Consider the following 21,238-nt stretch of genomic DNA (forward strand, 5'->3'; position numbering starts at 1 on the left):
GGTCCTAACTGGCAAAGGCCTGGGGACAGCAAGGCAGAGGTGGGGTGAGACTTACAGCTCAGACGGAGCCACGCCACCCTCTGGGGAGGCCCCTCTGCTGCCGCTCCTCCCAGCCTCGTCTTAGTTTGGGTGAAGCTTGACACTGGGTCTGTGTGATCAGCCCTTCCTCACTTCCTGCGCAAGAGAGAGCCCCTGGGTGACGCCAGAGAGTGCCCAGTTCACTCCTGACAGCACGAGAGGAGACGGGAGGAGAAAACCACAGCAGCCTGGGGTGTTTCATCTCGCCACCTACAAGGCGCCTTGCTGGCTAATTATACATTCTATTAAAAATGAATAGTAATAGAACAGTCTTTCCTGATTTTTATTGACGAGAGAGTTTTCTCCATGGCCCAGGGCCTGACGACTAATCATTATCTATTGATTCAGCCCCTGCCCGTTACAGGCTTCTGTTAGCCTGGGTCGTTTGTCACCATTCCGTCACTCGGGCAGAGCTGGGTTTGCATCCGACCCTGTCCCCGTTCCACCTCCCAGGACGTCAGCTCAAGGCGTCCCGACCTCCACCCCAGAGGCAGCAGAAGCGAGGCTGCGAGGTTATCAGGCTTCATGGCTGCAGCATTGAGCTACGTAGTCAAATCACTATCTCTTAACTGCCGCTGCCACCAGTGTGCCCTCCAAGCAGACACCACGGCCAGAATCCCTGCTGCCCACTGCCCACGCCCACGTGTCCGTCCATCTCCGCGCGGGCCGGTGCTCGTGGACGCGTCTCCTTTTAAGGCACTCTGAGACAGGCGGGAGCTGGGTGCAGCCCTCCCAGATGAAAACTGGCAGCTGCAAATAGCACCCTCAGCTCATCTCCTTCACCCTTGCTTCATGTGCCCCGGCATCTGGCAGTGCCCACCTCCAAAACCAAAGCTCAGCACTTCTCAAGCCACCCACAGAGGCACCGCTGGGCAGGGTGCGCAGAGACAGAGTGGCGCCCTCCGGCTTCTGGAGCACACGCTGCCCCGCTGCCCTGGGGCCAGGGTGGGGGTGGGGTTCAGACCGAGTCCACAGCAAGACAAATGCTTGCTCAGCGGGCACCTGGGATAGAATCCGCCCCAGCTTGAGGCAGCAGGACGAGATCTCCAAGGAGGCGGCGTCTAGAGGGTCTGTAAGGACTCAGTAAGAACAAAGCAAGTGAAAGTGGGTGGTTATTCAGCTGCTTTTGTGCAGAAGCCCCTTCCGCTCTGAGCTAGAGACCCAAAGGGATGCCAGCCGGGGCGCCAACGCAGGGATGTGAGGGGGTGTCCCTCCAAGCACTTCGCGGCCACTCCAGTGCAGCGAATCCATCAGAGCCGCATGCCCTGGGCCTTGTCTCGCCTAGGGGCTCCTCGGTGGTGCCCCAGGGAGAGAGGGAGTTCTGGCCAGATGAGCACGCAGGGGCTGGCGTGGGCCAGAGAGTGCTTGGCCTGCGAGTCTTGGTACCTTCCGTGCTCCAGGCTGCAGGACATGGGGATGACACAGGCAAGTCAGAAAACAACCTCCTTGGGCTTGAGAGAACTTGGATCCACCTCAGAGAAGTGGGGTTGGCAGAACTTACCACCTGCTCTGGGCAAAGAAGAACCCAGCCACAGCCCGGGGAGTCCCGAGGGTGGCACCTGCTGCTGTGCCTGTTCTGCCTCTTTGTTCAGAACCCGCTGGGGCAAGCCCACACGACGGGGACTCGGCTCCCAGCTTTGTTTTGCCTCTAGGCTTCGGGACAGAGCTTGCTACCTCTAGCAACACTAAACCTTTGCATTAAGTCTGCTCCTCTTGTTTTCATTTACGAATTTACTTGCCTCTCAGGAGTGTACATTGCAGTTTTTATGCAAGGTTTCCATTGCATCGATCCCAGTGTCTAGTTCTAGATCGTTCCTACCACCCAAGAAACAAAGTCCTGTATCCACTAGCAGACCCTCTCCACCCTCCCCGAGCCCTGTCCTTGACAACGGCGCACTGTTTTCCGTGTGCGCGCATCGCCCTGCGCCACGCGCTTGCTGGGAGCGGAATCGGGCGAGAGACACAGGGCCCCGCCGCAGGCCCTGCAAACGCAGCTGCCTCTCATCGTGCGAGTGTTCATGTTCACCAGCGCCCTTTGCAGCTTTGAAGCAAAAGTTTAAAATTTTGTTCAAATTCTATTTATCCACTTTTTTCTTTTGTTGCTTATGCCTTGGGTCCTATCTACATGTCTGCGCCTTATGAAGGTCGCGTGGATTTGAGCCTCACCTGAGAGTGTTTGTGGCAGCCGCTCCCAGGTAGCAGGGCGTTTACTTGTAACCACCTGGTCTCGGGCCGTATTCCCAGCCGTCTGGCCGGACCCAGGAGGGAGAGATGATGTCATGACCCAGATCTGCCAGCAAGGAAAGCTAATTTAAGGTTAAGAGAGCGAGAAAGGCAACGTTTGACGCCAAGGGTCAGCTTGTGGCTCAGCCCGCCTGTTTGTTGCCGTCATCTGCTGCCCGGGGGCGCTGGTGCTTCGCGGTAGCTGTGCTGTCATTTGGTCTCTTCCAGGACATGTGCCACGACTGCCCGCCTGGGCCCCCAGGCCTCCCTGGGATGCCAGGCTTTAAAGGGGACAAAGGTCTTCAGGGAAAGCCAGGGAGAGAAGGCCCAGAAGGGAAAAAGGTAAGGAGAAAAGATCTAGGCTTTTCCATAGCAGTGAAATGTGATGCAATGAATGCAACCAACACGGCCTCTCTGGGCAAGTGTGAGTGGCCTCCTCAAGGACGTGCCTGGGGGCCGGGTCATCGGGGCTGGGTCATCGGGGCCTGGCTGCCACACCGACGGACCCTCACCCACGTAAGTCACGGGGTAGCCCATGAATGCACAGCCGCACCCCCTAAGGCCACCACCAGCCCCCACACTTTGCTCAGACACCGGGGGTAGGGTGGGAGTGGGAGACCCGCGGGGTGGCAGTGAAATGATGGGTGTGCTCAGGGCTTGCTGGCGCCTGGGTATGGGCTCCAGTCACTCATCTTGTGTTTTCCTTTCTTCTGTCCCTGCTGCAGGGAGATGCTGGGCCCAGAGGCCTCCCGGGGCCCCCAGGGGTAGCTGGACCTCAGGTCAGTGAGCCTTCGTCAACACCCTCTGTGCCCCTCAGCCTCGCGTCCACCGGGCGCTGCGTCTCTCTGGTTGATCTGAGTGTGAGGGAGAGTGATTCCAGGGCGAAGGAATCAGGGCTGTAAAGTCAAACCCCAACATTTAGGGTCTAACCATGGGTCTGACTATCTCGTGACCTTGCTCAAGGTCACGTCCACTTGCCGAGTGTCAGGCTGCTCGTCTACAAGCGCATGCGTGGCTGGGATGCGGAAGGAGCCACAGGCTGCATGTGCGGCTCTTCCAGGTGGAGACGTGAACTTTGGGCTCAGGCAGCTCCAAGATCGAGTCCCAGCCCTGAGCAGCTTTAGGTCAAATCCCTGCTCTTTCTGGGCCTCCATTTTCATGCACTGATGACAAGAATGAAAGAAAACTTCAGAGACTTGTGAAGCTGAGCGCCAAAACAGTCTAGCAGTCTAGCATTCAATTAAGACATCTTTCTAGAGAGCGCTATGCAGAGGCAAGTGCGTATTTTACCTCTCACCCTAATGGTGACGCGCCCTCTGAGACCAGCGGGATGGCTCAGTGGTTTCACAGCCAAGGAGCCAGTCCCGGAGCCGGCAGGTGGGTCTGGACATCAGAGCAGGTACATGGGCTGTGGCTCTTGGGAGTGAGAGTATTTTGCTCTAAGGAGAGACTGCTAAGTCTGGGGGTGAGGGCTGGGGTGGGTGGAGAGCACTGACCACACCCCCAACCTTATTCCACTTCTGTTACCAGAATCTGGGTTCTGGAGCTCTCTGAGAAACAAATCACGGAGATCCTAATCCTGCAGGTGTTGAGTAAGAGCGGACAACAGCTATGCAGCTGAGTCTAAGGGCAGGACCCTCAGGGATGGGGTCCGCGTGCTGCTCCCAGAGGAGCAGGGGGAGACTATTGTTGCTGCTTGAACTCAGAGCCATGCAAGGGCTGGGGCCTTCCCTGCTCCTCTTCCCACGGGCGCCCCGTCTCTCCACCCTGCGATCTGGGTCTGTGAGCGCGTCTTGCTGGCTTCCATGTCATTAGCCTAGAAGGTTTCTTTGCGGTGAAAACTTTATTTCATCTTCAGTGTGTTTTGGGGACAGGTTCCTTCCTAGAGACAGGGACAGTCACTAGCAGAGGGTGGGTAGGTGACCTGACCTCAGTGCTCCAGTGGGCAAAATGCTGCTTTCTACTGTACAGTGCCGTGGTTGGCCCCAGCTGAGTGCCATGGAGTTTCCCGAGGCTCACGGGAACCCCTCTCCTGCCTCATTGACCCCCAACAGTGGTGTACCCGGGTGACATCACCGGCTCCCTTGTGTTGTCTGTGCCCCTGCATCCGGCACTTCGCCTGTGCTGACGCTCATGCAGGTCACTGCGTCTACGCCTGTGGCCTGGCCAGGTGCAGAGCTGTGCCCTTCCGGAGGCACAGGGCAAGATTTCCATAGGAAAGAGCCAGGAGCCAGACCCCAGGGCAGGAATCCTGCTCCGCTCTGACCTCAGGCCAAGTCCTTACCTTGGGCCTTACTGCCCCCTCTGGTGTTAAAAACCAAAATCCATCCAGATAAACGTAAAGGTCAAGTTGGCTTAATTGAACTTGTCGTGACCCAAGCAGCCTCCCCTTCGGCAGGTAGGCTTGGCTCTGCCAGGGTGAGAGGGTTTATGGTCTCAGAGAGAGAGGACAAGGGTTTTAGCAAAAGAAAAAGATTACTCAGGCAAAGCACCTGTCGGGGGTGGCAGAGGATTCACCGCGTGGTCAGCCTCACTGGTGCCAGCCAGGAAACTCGTGGATTGACTGGGTTAGGATTGCACTTGGGGGGGCCCAGCATGAACGACTCAATTTGGGGCCTATTCCCCTCTCCTTTTTAACGCCAGTGAGCTGGAGAATAAGAGTGGGGACTTTACAGGCTGAGGACCGTGACAAACGGTGCGTGTGAGCTCTGCCAGCACTACCTCCTGTGTTCTTCCAGCTTCTGTGCTCACAGCCTGGGGCACGTCAGGGTTGCGGGCTGGGGGTGGGGGAGAGAACCAAAAGCCTCAGTAACCAAGGTAAAAAGGCTAATATTTTTAAAGTTAATTAAATCTATATTTTTTCAAGTCACAAAATTTTAAATAGAGACAAGGACTAAAATTCTCACTGATCAACAAAGTTTATTAGATCATCAAAGAGAGGATTCAAATCTGGGAAGGACTCGGGAAGATTTTGCTCTGTGAGACTGTCCCAACCTTCACAAGTTTGAATTTAGCTTGTAGGTAGACATAGTGAACTCTTGACTTTAAAAATATATTTATTCCTGACCCGGGGTGCTTCTGGTTCTAAGTTGTTTTGAACTAAAGCGATGCTGGGGTCTCCATGTGCACAGGAAGGTGATGCTGGGGTTTAAGCTCTTCCTCCTGAAAGAATGAGCTGCAGGATGCAAAGGCTGGGTGCTCATTGTTTCATCTTATGTATCCGGCTCCCTGGTCATTGGGGGTTGGGAAGCTGGTTTTCCTGGAAGGAGTAAAACTTGCATCACTGTTTCCAGACTTCAGGTCTATGCAGGTGCATTTGCTCCCCTGTCTGCTTGAGCAGGGAAGGAGGGGGGCCCCAGAACCTAACCCCAAGTCTACCCACTTGCCTCCCTGCTCCTAATCCCAGCCCTGTGCTTATTTATATATTGATATTTTGGGTAATTTTGCATTGGTTTTGACTTCTGAAACTATGGCGCTGGGATATAATTTATCTTGGATACGGAGGTTTCTGGAGCCCTTTACATTTCCACCTAAAGTGACACTTACTTGCCCTATCCTCGGGTCATCCATCCCTGGAAAAATGGGGTTCAGGGTATGATTATTATTATTTAAAAGTCAGCAAGCAAGCATCAACACTGTACCTGTGGGATACCAGGCTGGCAACCCCCCAGTTGTCCAGCGGCTGGTTGGCACTTTAAGACACTTAGCGTTTTCTGTCCACGGACCTTATTGAGTCCTACAGGGTGTTTCCATAACCAAGACTCTTGCTTCAGGAATCACAGACAGCAGGCCTCAGCATGGAGGGAACACAACACTTGGCCTCGGGCGGTGTTGGGATGAGAGACACCAGCAAAGTGTAACGTTGTGCTATTGGCTGTGCATTATCCTTCCTTCCTGGCGTCATCAGCTCCATCCACGACACCCCTCCCCTGGAGGGCAATACAGGCTGGTAATTTCATCTGATCCTTAAGTAACCTTTGTTGTCAACTTGCTGGCTGCTGGGCTTAGTCTGTGTTGAGGAATGGATTTTATTCAGAGAAACAAATATAAAATCAGTTTGACAGATAAGGGGTTCCCCCCACTAAGTAGGGATTGATTCCTAGATCATTCCCACTCTGGCTTTAAGTGCTGGTGTCTTGGGATAATGGCTCTGCCTCTGTTCCTTTATAATTCATTTCAAGGGAGGGTTTGTTCTTAACCATATTCAGAGAAGTGAAAGAATGACCCCCTCCAGAAATAAAACAAAAATATCTATTGCATCCTAAAGACTGTGTTCTAACCTTTGACCTTGGGAGTCTTGTTGAGCTTGAGGTGTTTTCGGAGCTGGGGGTCCAGCCTCTGTAAGGGCCAAGGGCAGATTACCTGCTGTAAAGGATTATCCCCTGAATAGGTAAGCATTGACTTAGGAGGTAAAGCTTTTTTTTTTTTAAATAAAGATCCACTGGGGATCTTTTTTTCCCCCAAAAGATGTATTTATACAAGAACTGGGGTACAGGCTAGAGATGTGGGAGGATGAGAGAATTCACCAGAGAGAGAGCAGGGAGCAGAACAGGCAGATAGACCGAAGACAGTGCTGAGGGGAGCAGCGGACAAGGCAGGAGAGGACTGCTGTGCTCTGTTGGTTGCTCCCTGGCTGGCCAGGAATCGAACCCGCGCTGCAGAGGCTGTGGACAGCTTCACAGCATGGCACTCAACTCACTGCACCACTGGGGAGGCCCCCAGGAGGTAAAGCTTTTGTCCCACCATACAGATGGCAAAACCAAGGCTTAGCAAGATTGAGTGATAGTATTACACTATTAGTCGGCATAGCCAAGGGTGAATCCCTGCTAGTCCAACTCCAGGACCCCACTAATCGGTGCCCTATTATACTATAGTCCTGTGTTGATTAATGACATTTCAGTCAATGACAGACCATCTTTAATATGGAAGTCCCAACAGGCCCTTTCATGGAAACCAGCTATGTAATGGGCTATACCATCTCGGTTTGTGTTATTACAATTCATGATGTTTGCACAAAGACAAAATCCCCTAAAGAGACACTTCTCAATGTGCTCCCTTTGTTAAGGGATGTGGTGACTGTAGTATTAACTTCCCATTAGCCCCAGCACCAAGGGGAGCAATACATGACTATCCTGGCAGTGCCACGAGCCCCAGCACCAAGGTCAGCTCCCAGAGGGGCGCGACAGGTGACAGGCCATTATCTCAGCACTAAGCACAGGTCCTAGTGGGCACAGCCTCCCTCTGGCCACTGCCTTGGCTGGTGTCCCTAGAATAGCTCCCCCTCAGCACCTCTTACTGTTGGAACAGGAGTGGCAGAGGAGTTAAATATCTTGCCTTGGTTCATGACTTCAAACCCAAGCCAGTCTCTGCTCTTCATTGTTCCCACTGCCCAGAAAGCAGGTGGAAGGGCGATTTCATTTCCTCTCTGTTGAGCTTCACTTCTCAGGCAGGGTCTCTGCGGGACCTGCGGATGTGAAGATGAATCTGTAAACTGAAAATGTCACCTGAGGCAGAGCTCTTGGGACCATTGTTCCCATCCCTTGAAGCCCAGAGGCCCTGGGTGTTTGCTGGCCCCGTGCATCACTAAGAGGGTTTGGTTTGCTTGTTTGCAGTTGTGATCCAGCATCTGGGAAGTCAGCTGCCCCAAGATTTATCTTGCAGATTTGCAGCTACCCTGTCTGGCAGCTGTGCCTGGGAAGGTTAATGCCACTGGCAATTACAGAGTTCCATTCTAGAGCTTTTAGACTTCATAAAACATGACTTTAAGGGACAGGTGGCTGCTGTTATGACTTCTGTCCCCATGGAGGAAAAGAGGAGCAGGCTGGCAACCAGAGAGAAGTCCCCCCTGGAAACACATTTTTCTGCAGAGTCAGAGTCAAAGTCTCCCCAGAATTGGAAAGGCTGTGATGCTATGATGCCACTCGTCTACCCTCCATAAAAAGCACTTGGTTTCCTCCTCAGCTGCATGTCCCCCAACCATAATGGGAGCCGGAGGGAATGAAAACACTCAATGAGCAGAAATCCCCACTGGGCAGTTCTGGGCAATTCTGGGGAGCCATTGGCACTTCCAGCAGAGGTCTTGGGCCCCATCCTGTCCAGAAGGGACCCAGAACATGTAGCCCATGTTCGCTGCATGAGCACAAGCCTCTAATTTCCCAAAGATGCCTCAAATCTGAAAGGTTCTCACCGAGCAGCCCCTTAAAGAGTTCCTTCCAAGTCTGCAGGCACAGAGATAGGTCGGACATGGGCTGTGCCTTCCAGCGCCTGCTGCTGTGCGGAGAAGAAAGATTCTTACAAGAGTCAGGCTGGGCTGGAGGCATCGAGAGCTGTGGGCGAGGGGAGGCTTTGGACATCAGTGGTCCCGCAGTTCACCTCTGTCTCTTACTAGCCAGGCTCGTTTTACTTACTAATTGTGGGACTTGGGCAGTTTTAGTTGACTTCTCTGAGCCTCAGAAACAGTTGAGGATTGACGAGGAGACGTTCACAGAGAGCAGGCACGGGCCCCCCCGTAAGACACATGGCCTCGTGAACGGCGCGTGGCTGCCCATCGCGGCTCTGTGTGAGGAGTAACAGACCTCAGGCGAGCAAACGACTTTCAGGGACAGCACGCCAGGGGGGCAAGGGATGCCTGTGAAGGCTATTGAGGGGGTCGCGCTTTAGTCGCATTGGAAGGGTTGAGGCGGAGGGGGGTCTCTCACCCTCTGGCGGCTTCTCAGGTGAATAATCAAGAACATCAGAAAGAATCGATTTAATAGCATGTGTATAGGGGATCTACATGTCGTAAATTCAAAAAATAATTGGGGGGACCTGGATATTTATCCTGTGTTTAAGGACCTGGGATGTCAAGGGCTGGGGACACTTCATAGGACAAACAAGATTCTGCCTGGGCTGACCTCATCTTTATTCTAAAAGTCAAGGTGAGATTCCCAGAGAGAGAGGATATGTCCACTGCTAAACCTGTCCCTGCGTGAGGACCCCCCAGCAAGCATGCTGCTAGGTCAGCAGGGGGCCAGTGAGTGCAGGAAAAAGGGGCAAATGGCAGGAAGCCCCCAGGCTCCTCACTGCCCTTAAGTAGTCTGCGTTCTGTACGTGATGGTCATGGGTGTCCTCGGGTGCACGGGGTGGCCACTGACCTTGAGTTCATATCAAGAGGACACTCCTTGGAACAGACCTGTTCTGGGCAGGTTGAGAAAAGCCAGTCTCACTATTGGGGCGGCCAGCCCCAGGGAAGGTTAGGCAGAGACTCGCCAGCACCCCAGGAAGGTTTTCTAGGTGGAGAATCAGCACGCGGAATTTCAGGGACAAGGCTTAGCTGAGAGTAGCAGAAATTCATTCATTTGAGGACGTTTCAGCCCTGCCCACAACAGTTTATAAAGCCCCCCAGAGAACTGCCCACGTGGTGGATTCACAAAGGCCAATGTCCTTCGAGAACCCTCTGATCTGAACATGTCCTCTAATCATGCCAGTGCGCGCTTGGCACTGACAGCGCTGAGGAGGAAAGGCCACCACAGATGAAATAACATCTCCTCCCAACCAGAAAGCCTCCCGACAAAGGTAGAACAAGAAGAGGGCCCTTGTGATGTCAAACAAGCATCAAACCATGTGCTGTGCACCACGGGCCTTCTGCTCAGGCTGCAGGCTCACCCTCTCCTGTGGCCCAGCAGCCGTGGTCCACTGCACACAGGTCCTCAAGGTCAAGAGAGCTCAGGTGAGGGGCCTTGATGGCGCCGTCCGTCACACACACTCATTCTGAGCACCGGGTGATGGCGGTGGCCCCCGGTGTCCAGGGACCAGCGGGGGGCTCACCCCTTTGTGATGGGGGAGGGATTGTGACTTGGAACCAGGCGCTGCAGTAGGTCAGTCTCCCACTTTCCCACTGGAGATGGGGTGCTGTCCTCACTGATGATTACATTCCAGAGATGCTCCCCAGATCTCTCAGAAAGACACCCTAGTCCTAGAGCTCGCAAAGGGCTTTCCTTAGCTTTTAAAAGGATTCACCTACATTTCAGACAGACAGAGAATTCACAAGCACAAGTTTTCCCAAGTAAATATTCTAAGAGAAGGGGTTGGGGAGAGAGTAACTTCCATTGCTTTTATTTATTAAAAAATTTTTTTTTAAAAGATTTATTTATGTATACAAGAACTGGGGTGCAGGCCAGAGATGCAGGGGAGAGGTGTGAGAGGATTCACCAGAGACAGAGTGGGGAACAGGACAGACAGCCCGAGTGAAACACACTGCTGAGAGGAGCAGCGGGCGAGACAGGAGAGGTCTGCTGCGCCATGTGGGTTTCTCTCTGGCCGCCAGGGGATCGAACTCGTGCTGCAGAGGCTGCGGATTGCTTCATAGTGCGGTGCTTAACCCCTTGTGCCACCAGGAAGTCCCCTTCCCTTATTTTTAATGAAGCCCTTATAATGGCTCCCCAGTATACACCATCTGAGCTAGTGAGGGACTAGCAGTCTCTCTGGAATATAAACTCCAGGTGGGCGGGGGTTTGGCTAACTGGTTTGTGGATTGCTGCGACCCCAGGTGCTTCGGACGGTCCCAGAGCATGGTCAGATTCCTGGACTGTAAGGGCAGTGCTGGCGACACCGTGAAACCAGTGGGAGGGGCGTCGTGCCCAGGAAAAGAGCTGGGAGTGTAACCTGGGTAGGGAGGGGCAGTTTGCATGCAGAGCCATCTGAGTTCTGTTCCAAATCTTGCTTTTTCCTAGCTGTGTGAGCTCAGGTGATCAGCTTCACCTCTCTGGTCTTAAGAATTTTTACGTGTGTGTGTGTGTGTGTGTGTGCATGTGTGCACGCATGTGTGCAGCATCAGTTGAGAACACAAAAAAATACATGGGACAGGCGCTCACGTGGAAGGGCCTGCCCGGTGCTGGCAGCGTGGGGCTCTGGAAATGTCAGTCCTCTCGGGAAGGAAGTGCATCCGGCTGGGGGCGGCTGTGTTTGCTTTGATCCCGGCTGCAGCTGAGAGGGAGACAAGGACAACTGTGGCGCTCCTCTGGCTGCTGACATTTCCATTGTGAGACGAGGGCTGAAGGCTCCCTGAGCTCAGACGGAGGACGGGAAGGAGAGGAAACCATTGACTTCTCGGGCAGCGGCCCTGCGTGTCAGGAGCCCTGTGCTGCGCCGCGTCACGTCTCTCCTTGATGTTTCTCGGTGCGGACGGACAGCAGGACCATCACATGCGGAGCTGTGGGAACAAGCGCCCTTCCCCTCTGCACCTGTTTTCTCCTCTCAGCAATGGCCCTTAGCTCTGGGCCGCGTTCCTCACTCAGGGATTCTTTCGGCCTCTTCACCCCGGCCCCTTCCTAACACCCCCTGCGTGTGTCCTGCCTCCTCGGACCCTCGTCACCCTGGGGCTGCAGGAGCAGCTCTGCAACGAGGGCAGCCAGACAGGCTTCTGGTGGTTTCCATCACCCACAACCCATCCCAGCTGCAGAGGCTGGCGTGCCGGGGCTTTGTGAGGTGCACTCTGCCTGTCTCCCCGCACCGCTCTCCGCTCCCCACCTAGTTCCCCGGCCCCCTCTAAACCTCTCCAGCTGGAACCCCTCAGCCAGATCCCTCTCTCTGTGTCTGCCGACCCTGCGCCGGGCTCACCCGGACTGGGCGAGAGTGAGGAAGGGGAGCGAACCAATGAGCAGCGCACGCCTGGGCGAATGCAGGCGTGGGGCCTGATTTCTTCTGCAATGGAGCGCGAGCAAATTTTTCTTTTTTTTCTCCCAAGGGAAGCAAAGGAGAGCAGGGCGCGGATGGCGAGCCGGGGCAGAAAGGGGCTCAGGTAAGACCCACCCCTGGTGGCTGCTCACCCCGAGGACGCCCCGCTTCTCTAAGCGACCTTTCGTCCCCCACGTCCGACGTCCTTCCTCGACGCGCCTCTGCCTGCGTGCAGCTCTCTGAAGCGCTCGTGTTCAGGATTTCCACCTCGAATCCTCCGCTTCTTGGTCACAGTTCCCTGCCTCTGAGAGCTTGTTTTCCTTTCCTTTCCTTTCTCTGGAAAACAAACAAACATCTCTTTTGCTACTTCCCTCCCTCCCCCCGCATCCCCAGGCCGCACTGTCTGGCTCTCACTGCGCTGGGCCCCTTGCCGGCTCAGTGGCCGCCCAACCCCGCTGGGCCCTCTCTCCCGTGGCATCACGGCAGCCCGGCCCTTTCTGTGGGTCTGGCCGCTCCCTCCCGTCTGCCAGCCGGCTCCGCGCTTGGCTCCGCTATGCCCCCCAGGCTGGCCCCTGCGCTTCTGCCCCGGCGCTGCCCTCTTCCCCGCTGACCTCCCTTCCCGTCTCCCGCTGCCTCCCGCTGCCTCCACCCTCTGCAAGTCTCAGCCGGTACTCGTGGTGAGCCACCTCCATGCCAGGCTGCACAGCAGGTGCCAAGGTTCCGCCTGCACACGGGGGCTCGGCTCAGGCTCTTGGCCTCAGGCTCTTGGCCCTGTGAGGGGAGGCGCGAGAGCGGTGCTCAGAGGTGGGGAGATGAGAACTCTCAGGGGCCGCGTGACACACACAGCAAAAATCCCATCTAGATGACTGGGTCAGGAAGAGGTGGTCCATATACACCGTGGAATATTACTCAGCCATCAAAAAGACAAACTCATGTAGTTTGCAGCAACATGGATTGCGCTGGAAGGGATCATGCTCAGCGAAATAAGCCAGAAAGAAAAAGAAAAATACCGGAGGGTCTCACTCATAGCAGGAATCTAGAAAACCTGCATAAGGGACCAGGAAAAAGAATAAGTATAAGAAAGAAAAAATCAAAATCAACAAGTCACTGTAGACCAGAGACACACTACGGGGTGGGGTGGGAGGGAAGGTGAGGAGGGATTAGGGTCAAAATAAGGGGGTGGGAATTGTACGGGAATATAACCGAAATGAACCTGCATACATTGTGCAAAAATGAAAAATGATGTAAGAATTATATAAATTAAGATATATTAACTAAAAAAAAAGGGGAACAAAAAAATTCCATCTGCATCTGGAAAGCAACTGCTTGCACGACTCTCAGGAGTAGGAGCTGTCAAGGCAGCTCTGCGCTGCTTGTTACTGTGTCCCGGGGCGGGAGGTGGCGCTGGAGGCAGGGGACCCTTTCTTTAGGGGTCTTTGGATTGGTGTCGTCACATTGGTTTGCTCCGCTGAGTGTCAGGGGCAGAGCCCTGCGCTCTGGAACGGGGTGTCTGGCTCTGGGTGTGCACGGCTCCTCCTCCGTGGGGAGGGTCTCAGAAGAGCCAGATGTGTCCCGGCAGCTGCCGTGCCCCAGCTAGCCCAGCGCCGGGCACATGCGATGTATCAAACTGTTAATTATGGGGCGCATCAAACAAAGATGAGGCTATAGCGGGAGAACGTCCACCGCCTGTCAGCCGGCCCCGGCTGCCCCCAGCTGTGGCGGCTCCTCACTCACCCACACCTCCCGTCCCACCTCCTTCCTCCATGGCCTTCTGGAAGCCTCCTCTTTTTGGATAGACGTGTTTTTGTAAATATTGTCAGATACTTTCTCGAGGTACCGAATCACCCACTGGTGCTACATGAAAAAGAGGTCTTTTTGCCGTCAGTGTTTACCCAAAATTGTCACCTGGAGGTAGGTTCTGGATTGTTGCTTGAAATCTGATTGTTTCCCAAAGTGTAGAGTTTTTCTGAATTGCCTCTTTTTTTCTTAGGGTCATCCTGGAGTTCCTGGTTTCATGGGGCCCCCAGGGAACCCGGGGCCACCGGTAAGAAATGATTTTTAATTCCCTTCTCTTTTGGCCTTGGCATTTGAACACACTTCCGTGCTCCTGGAGAGGGTGCCAGAGGGGTTACCTCTTGTCTTAAGGGAACAGCTGGCACCTGGGCGTGTCCCAGAGGCCTCGAGGGCACGTGCAGAGGAGGGGCTTGAGTGGACATGCTGGGCAGCGTGGTTGCAGTGCTGCTGGGCTGGGGGTGCTGGCAAGGGTGGGCAGGCGCTTTATTATTATGTCACCCAGATGGGTGGGTGGGACGTCCGGGATAACACTCACTGTGGTGGTGGCCACATGTCCACCCAAGAGCCTTGGGGACAGGCAGTGGGACTGAGTGTCCCCTCCCCTGGGAGTCCCCACGCACTCGCCATGAGCCCCGGCCCAACAGGGGCTCCAACAGGGGCCAACCTAGAGTCACTGATAGTGAACAAGAGATTCAGCTAAGGTCATGAGGTTAAAATGGCTGCTTGCATTGGCTGCTTTGTCTTCTTTTCAACAACTTCTAATAGTCTCCTGACTGTAACTATGTGTTAGAATAAATCTGCTTAGAGTAAATCCAGGTGTTGAAAAGGTATTTTTATTAAAATCACGTGAGAGCGTGCAATAGCGTCCTTCCCTTGTTGATGGAAGGCTACAGCAAACTTGTAAGATCAAGATACTCGTAAGATCAAGTATCTTTGGGACGGGGAGGGCTTCCCCACTTTTTGGGAGAGCTTACCCTGAATCTTTACTCTCAACTCATGCCCCACGGCCTTTGCATTGCAGCCTCATCGTTCTTCATCCCCAGCTCGTCGCTGCCCCACCTCGGCTATGTGCATGTTTGTGAACAATATTGGGGGGGGGGGTTGGTCAGTTTGCTGTCGATTCTCTTCGTGAAATTCTGCATTTGTTTAAAATGTGTTATTTCACTGAAGACCCTGATTTCTATGGCATGTGCACATGCTGTAGGATTTTGTGTCATAAGACCATCTGAAAAAGAAAAACTGGTCGAGGTGGCAATAGGATGTGGTGTGCAAAGGCATTTGTGGGGCACAGAGGGTCGTTTGAGAGGGAAATAATTTCATCTAAAAATCCAGTTCCCTTGTGGATAACTTCTTACCATGGTGACTTCAGCTTCCTGTGTCCCCTCATATCTGAGGGGTTCAGAAACAAGCAGTGGGTTAAAGCTCCACCCCGCCCTGTTCGGGCAGCCCCAGGGTCTGGAACACGTCTCCAAAGCGAACAGAACCACCCTCTTCTCAGCGGCGGCGCTGTGACCGGCAACTCTCCGCTGTGGGACGTGGCACCTTGCTTGTTATTCTTCTGCTGGATGATGGGGCTGGGATAAAGAAACGGCCATAAATTAGGAGCCAGCTTGTCGGTCTCCACCTGATTAATGCTTCCAGTGCACTTGGCTGATGGTTATTGAGCCTCCATGTGGGGTCATGCCTTGTACCTGTCATCGTTTTGGGGACAGGGTGCTGACTCAGCGCCTGTTCTGGTCCAGCAGCCCATTAGGCAGAAGCAGCTCAAGAACAGAAACTGAATCTTCCTGACCATCTATGTATTGTCCTTTTGCGTGTTGATCAATGTGCCGGGCGCTGGCCAAGGGACACGGCGTGTGGACACCAAGCAGACACGGCTCTTTCCTTTTCCTTTATTTTCTGGTGTTCAGCCAGCATCCTTGCTCCCAGTAAAACCTTTATCCTGCTCTCCACCTGCAGAGGGGAATTTAATTCCATCTAATGTATGTTCCAGAGTCTAGAATGCCAAAAATTTTTGGCAAAATTGTATAGAAGAATCCAGATTTGGAGTAGAAACTGCATTAGGATTCTATGAGGTTCAGCTAGATGCATAATTTTCCCCTGCAGCAGCGACCCAAGTGCAGAGAATGAATGTTAGGATTTTTGTTTGAATCTGATCAATATCCCTCTATTTCATGGGGCCCTTCCCTAGCGGAATAGGTGGAGGCAAGTCAGACCACATCTGGACTCAAGGAGCTTGTCTTACGTGGGAAAGAAGACACATCTTCTATAGTGAAGCCAAATTTTCTTAGCATCCAAAGCCATGGTGTTGCCCTTTCTGTGTCCCTAAGACTTGGCCAGTGCCTGGCATCCCATACAGGCCCTCAGTGAACAAACAACTAAAGAAAACCTGCTAGGCAGGCGTGACTAAAGCCCAGGCCGGGTGCTGTCCACAGTGCTCTCTGCCTCGCTGTCCGGGAGACGCCCAGAAGGCCGCCATCATCTGTGCCTCGAGCAGTGCACAGCCCTCTGTGGCACTCCCTCCCCTGTGCCTGGTCAATCCACACGTGTTAACTTATTCTCTCGACAACTCCAGTGAAATAGCTGCTGTCTCAGCCGAGATGACAAACCACTTGTTTTCGTTTTCTCCCTGGAAGATAAATCCCAAGGTTCATTTCTTGCCTTCTGTTCTGACACGTTCCTGGCATTAGCTGACCTCACAGGGAAGTGAGACCAGTTACTCTTGACTTAGGAACGCCTGGCTGGTAGATGCCCTGGCCCTTCCTGAGAGCTGGCTGCTGGCCTCCAACATCCTGGCATTCCCAGAGGCCAGCCCAGCCTGAGAGGGAATTCGGAGCACCTTTAAAATACTTAAGGTCCACGCAGCTGGGCAGGGGTACAAGATGCAAGACCCGGGCATTGCTTCGCGCACAGCAGGAGGTGCCGGTGGTGTTGCTTCGAACTGCAACATGCTCTTTGTCCTCCCCAGGGAGCAGATGGGGTAGCGGGCACTGCTGGGCCACCAGGATTCCAAGGACCACCGGTAAGTCCTGCCTTTAGTCCGTGGTAAGGTCTTCCCAGAACCCCTTGAGTCAGCCTCACCTCCCATGCCTCAGTTGTTCTGCGGGTCTAGTCCCTGGTCTTGTAGGGAAATCCAGGGAGCATCACCTTATGTGAGGGCCCTGATTACTTTGCCTCTAAAATCAAGGTTTGAATGAAATCACCTGGCAACGTATTATTCTAGAATTAAGTTGCAACCAATTCTTCGGACTCCAGGCTGAGCTGCATCGTCCTGTGCCTTGTCAGGATGGTTTCTATTCTGAGCAGGCACAGGGGAGGGGAAGGGTTGGCGCTCAGCCACCTGAGCTTGTGGTGTGGACCAGGTGGCATGTCAGGCGGGAGGTAGCCACTGCTGTCCAAGTGTTCAAAAAAGGACAGTGGAGTTAAGGAAAGTGAAGGCATGGGTCAAGGTCCTGCATCTGTAGCTGCACTTGGACCCAAGGATTTTTATCTCAGAACCCAGAATATATCCATTGCATGAAGATGCCAGAAGCCGTCTTGGTTTCAAAACTTCAAAACAAAGATGAATCTCTAGTCATCAGGCTTTGTGCTGGGATCCTTTACATGCATATTCATTTAGGGGCATATATAGTACACTGATGTCTCACCACATTGACTGCCCTGAGCGTTAGAAAGGTCCTGAATCATCACCTCCATTTGCCAACAAGGAATGTGGGGATCAGAGACATGACATTGCTAGATTAGGACCACATGGTGAGGAAATGGCATAACCAGATACAAACCCTGGTCTCCAGGGCCTCAGCGCCACCTTCCCAGTCTGGCTGGCAAGCAGGTTTACCCTGCCCTGGTGCCTGCAGACTCTAGGGCAGAGAGCACTTTCGGGTCCCTTAGCACAACTGCCTTCTCCTTGGATGAGGAAGATGAACCTGATGTGATGGGGTTAGGTCACCTTTCAAGGTTGTACAGAAAATTAATATCTAAATTGGGAGTTAAGTCGAGTGAAAATTCCCAATTTAATGTTACACTCGTCCATACTGACTCACCGTGTGGGATGGCTGGGGTTGGGGCTGGAGAGCCATTGGGGTTGAAAAACAACAGCTTCTCGGTTCTTTTTGTATCATCATCTGGCCAGTCTTTTTGAAGCTTTCCACCTAGTGGTCCCAGACGAATAAAATAGAAAGCACACTGCAGGCAGTTTTTTTATTGATTCTCAGACAGAAAAAAATATTTCTCCAATAAAAACTAATGGGCTCTTTGCCCAAGGAGAGTAAGATGTGGAGCCCAGATGTACATCTTTACATTCCTAGGAATTAAACCATTTTAATTTGGCATCGATTCTGTCCTGGGACGCCTCGCAAGTTATGGCTGCGCTTGGGGCTGTCCGTGGTCCTGACGCTTCAAGAGCAAACCAGAACACAGTCAACATTTTCTTAGCATAAACAATGAGTGTTGGCAGTAAAAAACAGTAATAAAAATGTTAGGTGGGGCATAGTCATATACACAAAACCTAAAACATTTCCATTGTATTTTGAATTAATACATGGAAACGGCTTCATCTTTTTGACGCAGAGTGAAGGCTCTTCACTGACTCATGTCCCCTGAACAGAGTCCCTGGTTATTATTCCTACAAAAGAACATCCACCCATCTACCGCTTGTTGCCTTTTAAAATGTGATTTGAGAAAATAGCAATACCTGTGAAGCAATATGAATGCGGAATCCTAGATGGTTAGGTTTTTTGGTTAACCTTTTATAGCTATCTTGTCTTACGGTTATTTATTTAGATAGTGGCTCATCTTCATCAAATATTTCTGAAGTGCTAACCTGGTTTGCATAAAACACCATCCTTTTCTTTCCCCACCTCAATTTCCCGGGGCCAGCTGGTGAATAATTAAGCCGCGTACTTTCCTTAGCACATTATAACTGGTGCAAGCAGGCACGGGAGCAAGTCTGCTGATGCCTGTCGCATCTTCCACTCACCTGATGGGAGCAAAATTGAGCTAAATAGAAAAGATTTTGGACTTGTGCACCAGATGGTCTCTTGCGAATATTCCGCTCAGCTGCAGAAGGTGAAATCAGCCGTAGACAATACGTGAGCTGCCGAGTGTGATGGTGTCCCGCTGGCACTTTATTTATAAAACCAAGCAGAGGGTGAGACTTTGCTGCTTCCTCTCCAAGATCACTAGTGTTTAACACTGGCGTCTTCCAAACATGAACATCCAGGAAGGAATTCAGGGAGCCCCACTATCAATATTTAAATCTTCCTAATGCTGATGGAATATTTGTCCCAGATTGGCAGGAAAATACCCACTGCCTGCGTCAGCGTGTCTGTAGGCACTGTGATGTGGGAAGTGGTGACTATTTTTGTTTTATTGTTGCTATTATTTTGCATCGGTCTAAGTGGAAATATTTCCAGGCAATCTCAAATGTTCTGAGACACACTGGTGCTGGTTACGTCAAATTGTTAACCATGTCAGTGCATAAACATGGCATGTTTAAAATAAAATCAGATAACCTCTCAAGGTGAAAATTCTTTTGAGATGAGGTGTAACACACCATTAGTAAACTCAAAACATTTTTCATTCTTCGTTAGTTCCCATGAGGCTGTGTCAAAAAGCTGTGACGTCTAATGATGCTTTGCTGATGCCTTCCATTTTGCTCAGGTCTGGAAATAAAACTCAGCTCCTGACTTTGTGTTGCATTTACGAAGAAGCATTTTGGGCCCCTGACTAGACACTTTATGCAACAACCTATAAATTCGGAGTCAATCTGAAATAAATATCATAATATTTTTTCCTCTTGCTTTTCTTTCAAGAGGTTACAATCATAGTCCATAAAAAGCTTTGTGGGGCCTGTGGATTAGAATATAAAACCTGGTCTTGAGCATCTGAGCACAGAACAACCACCGGCAGGAGATAATAAAGTTGTCAGGGCCTCTAAAAATTCACATGGAGATGCAGGATGAAATAAAAGGGCTCCGTGGGGTAGGGAGGAGGGCGCCGGTGACCTCATGCTGGCTTGGAAACTGTGACAGTGATGAGCAGCTTTGCTGGGTAAAATGGGAAATGAAGTGTTAATTAATGCCATTTGGTAAACCAGATGCAATTTGGTCTTTCAGAATACATGGTCTATTTCATGGGGGGGCGGCGGTCAAGATACGCAAAACAACCCTTGCTGGTAAAAAAATCTGGGAGCCTCGGGACAAGGACAAGACATGGCATAAACCCCTGCTCACCTCCTGGCTTGCACAGACCCTGCCCCCGCCTGGCCCCTGGTGCTGCGGGCTGGCGGGCTGCGGTGCTGCCGGGTCTCAGACCACTAGGGACAGAGCGCAGAGCTGGGTTTGGACCCAGTCTTGTGAGTCTCCAAGCCCCGCTGTTTGCTTCCCAAGGGGCTCTCTGATAAGCAATTCCCGTGAGTCTGCGTGATCCGTCAAAATGAGCCCCAGCTGCACACCAGCTACTGTGCCTGAGCTCTGCCCAGGCCAGGGGTGGCCTCGGGGCCGGGGCGGGGGGGCGAGGAGAGGAGGCAGCTTCTCGTCTAAGCTGCTTGATCACAGACAAGGCCATCTACCTCCAGAAAAGCCGTCCCAGACATTTAATGGCTTTTTTATGTCTCGGGTCTTTTAGGGGAAAGACGGTCCTCCTGGCCCCCAAGGTCCATCTGGATTACCTGGAATCCCAGTAAGTGGCATTTAAGAAATCTAGTTTTGTTACTACAAAAACAAGCAAACAAAACTCCGCTCACCGCTGTCAAGGCAGGCACGGTCCCTGGGGAACCTGGGAGTCGGAGGATGTGAGGAGGAAAGCCAGCCCCACCGCCTCTCCGGCCGAAGCCGGCTACCGCTTTGGTCGAGTCAGTCTTAGTCTCGTTCTTCTTTCATGCAGTTTTTTTTTACTCATTTCATTTGTGTTTCCAACCCTCTCTCTGCTTCTCCCTCACACACACACACACACACACACACACATTTACACACACAAACAGTTGAGATGACCAACAGTTGAGATGTGATAATGAACTATCTGGGATAAACACGAATGTTTTCTATTTTCCACGCTGGTATAAATATCACACACACGCTCTCCAGGAAATGTTCCATCGCACCTATGTTCACCCCCGACACGCCCTCATCTTGTAGTTATTTCAAAAAATTATAATAGATGATTCTGCATGCATAGCACCTTTCTGATTTCTGTATGATGGACCCCAAAAGTGGGGTTCACTTGTTGGGGTGTGATCATGTCCAGCGCTCTTGATACAGGCTGCATCAACAGTAGGGGTGAGGGTGTTAGTCACAGGCCAGCCCAGAGTGGCCGGGCCTGCTCTCTGTGCAGAAGGGGTCCTCTTGTGGCTCCAGGGCTGGCCGGCACCCCCTGCTGGCACCTGTACTGCCCACAGCTCCCCCCCTACCCTCTGGGGTGCATCTTTTGTTCTGGTTGCACTGGCTTCCTTTTGGTTCCTAGGGTACCCTGTATCCTTTCCTGCCAAATT

At 52.5% G+C, this 21,238-nt stretch overlaps 1 protein-coding gene across 1 annotated transcript in view; it reads left to right on the forward strand.

Annotated features, from left to right (window-relative positions):
* Positions 1-21,238, forward strand: part of COL22A1 (collagen type XXII alpha 1 chain) — a gene marked incomplete at its 5' end in the record, with an annotated part of 143,579 nt that overhangs the window by 102,074 nt on the left and 20,267 nt on the right. Inside the window, 6 exons of the mRNA XM_084229743.1 lie at positions 2,530-2,643; positions 3,027-3,080; positions 12,026-12,079; positions 13,946-13,999; positions 16,718-16,771; positions 20,377-20,430. Coding sequence (XP_084085869.1) covers positions 2,530-2,643; positions 3,027-3,080; positions 12,026-12,079; positions 13,946-13,999; positions 16,718-16,771; positions 20,377-20,430 — 384 coding nt within the window. The remainder of the gene's footprint in view (positions 1-2,529; positions 2,644-3,026; positions 3,081-12,025; positions 12,080-13,945; positions 14,000-16,717; positions 16,772-20,376; positions 20,431-21,238) is intronic.

The sequence above is a fragment of the Talpa europaea genome, assembly GCF_964194135.1.
Source record: "Talpa europaea genome assembly, chromosome: 3".
Taxonomy (NCBI): Eukaryota; Metazoa; Chordata; class Mammalia; order Eulipotyphla; family Talpidae; genus Talpa; species Talpa europaea.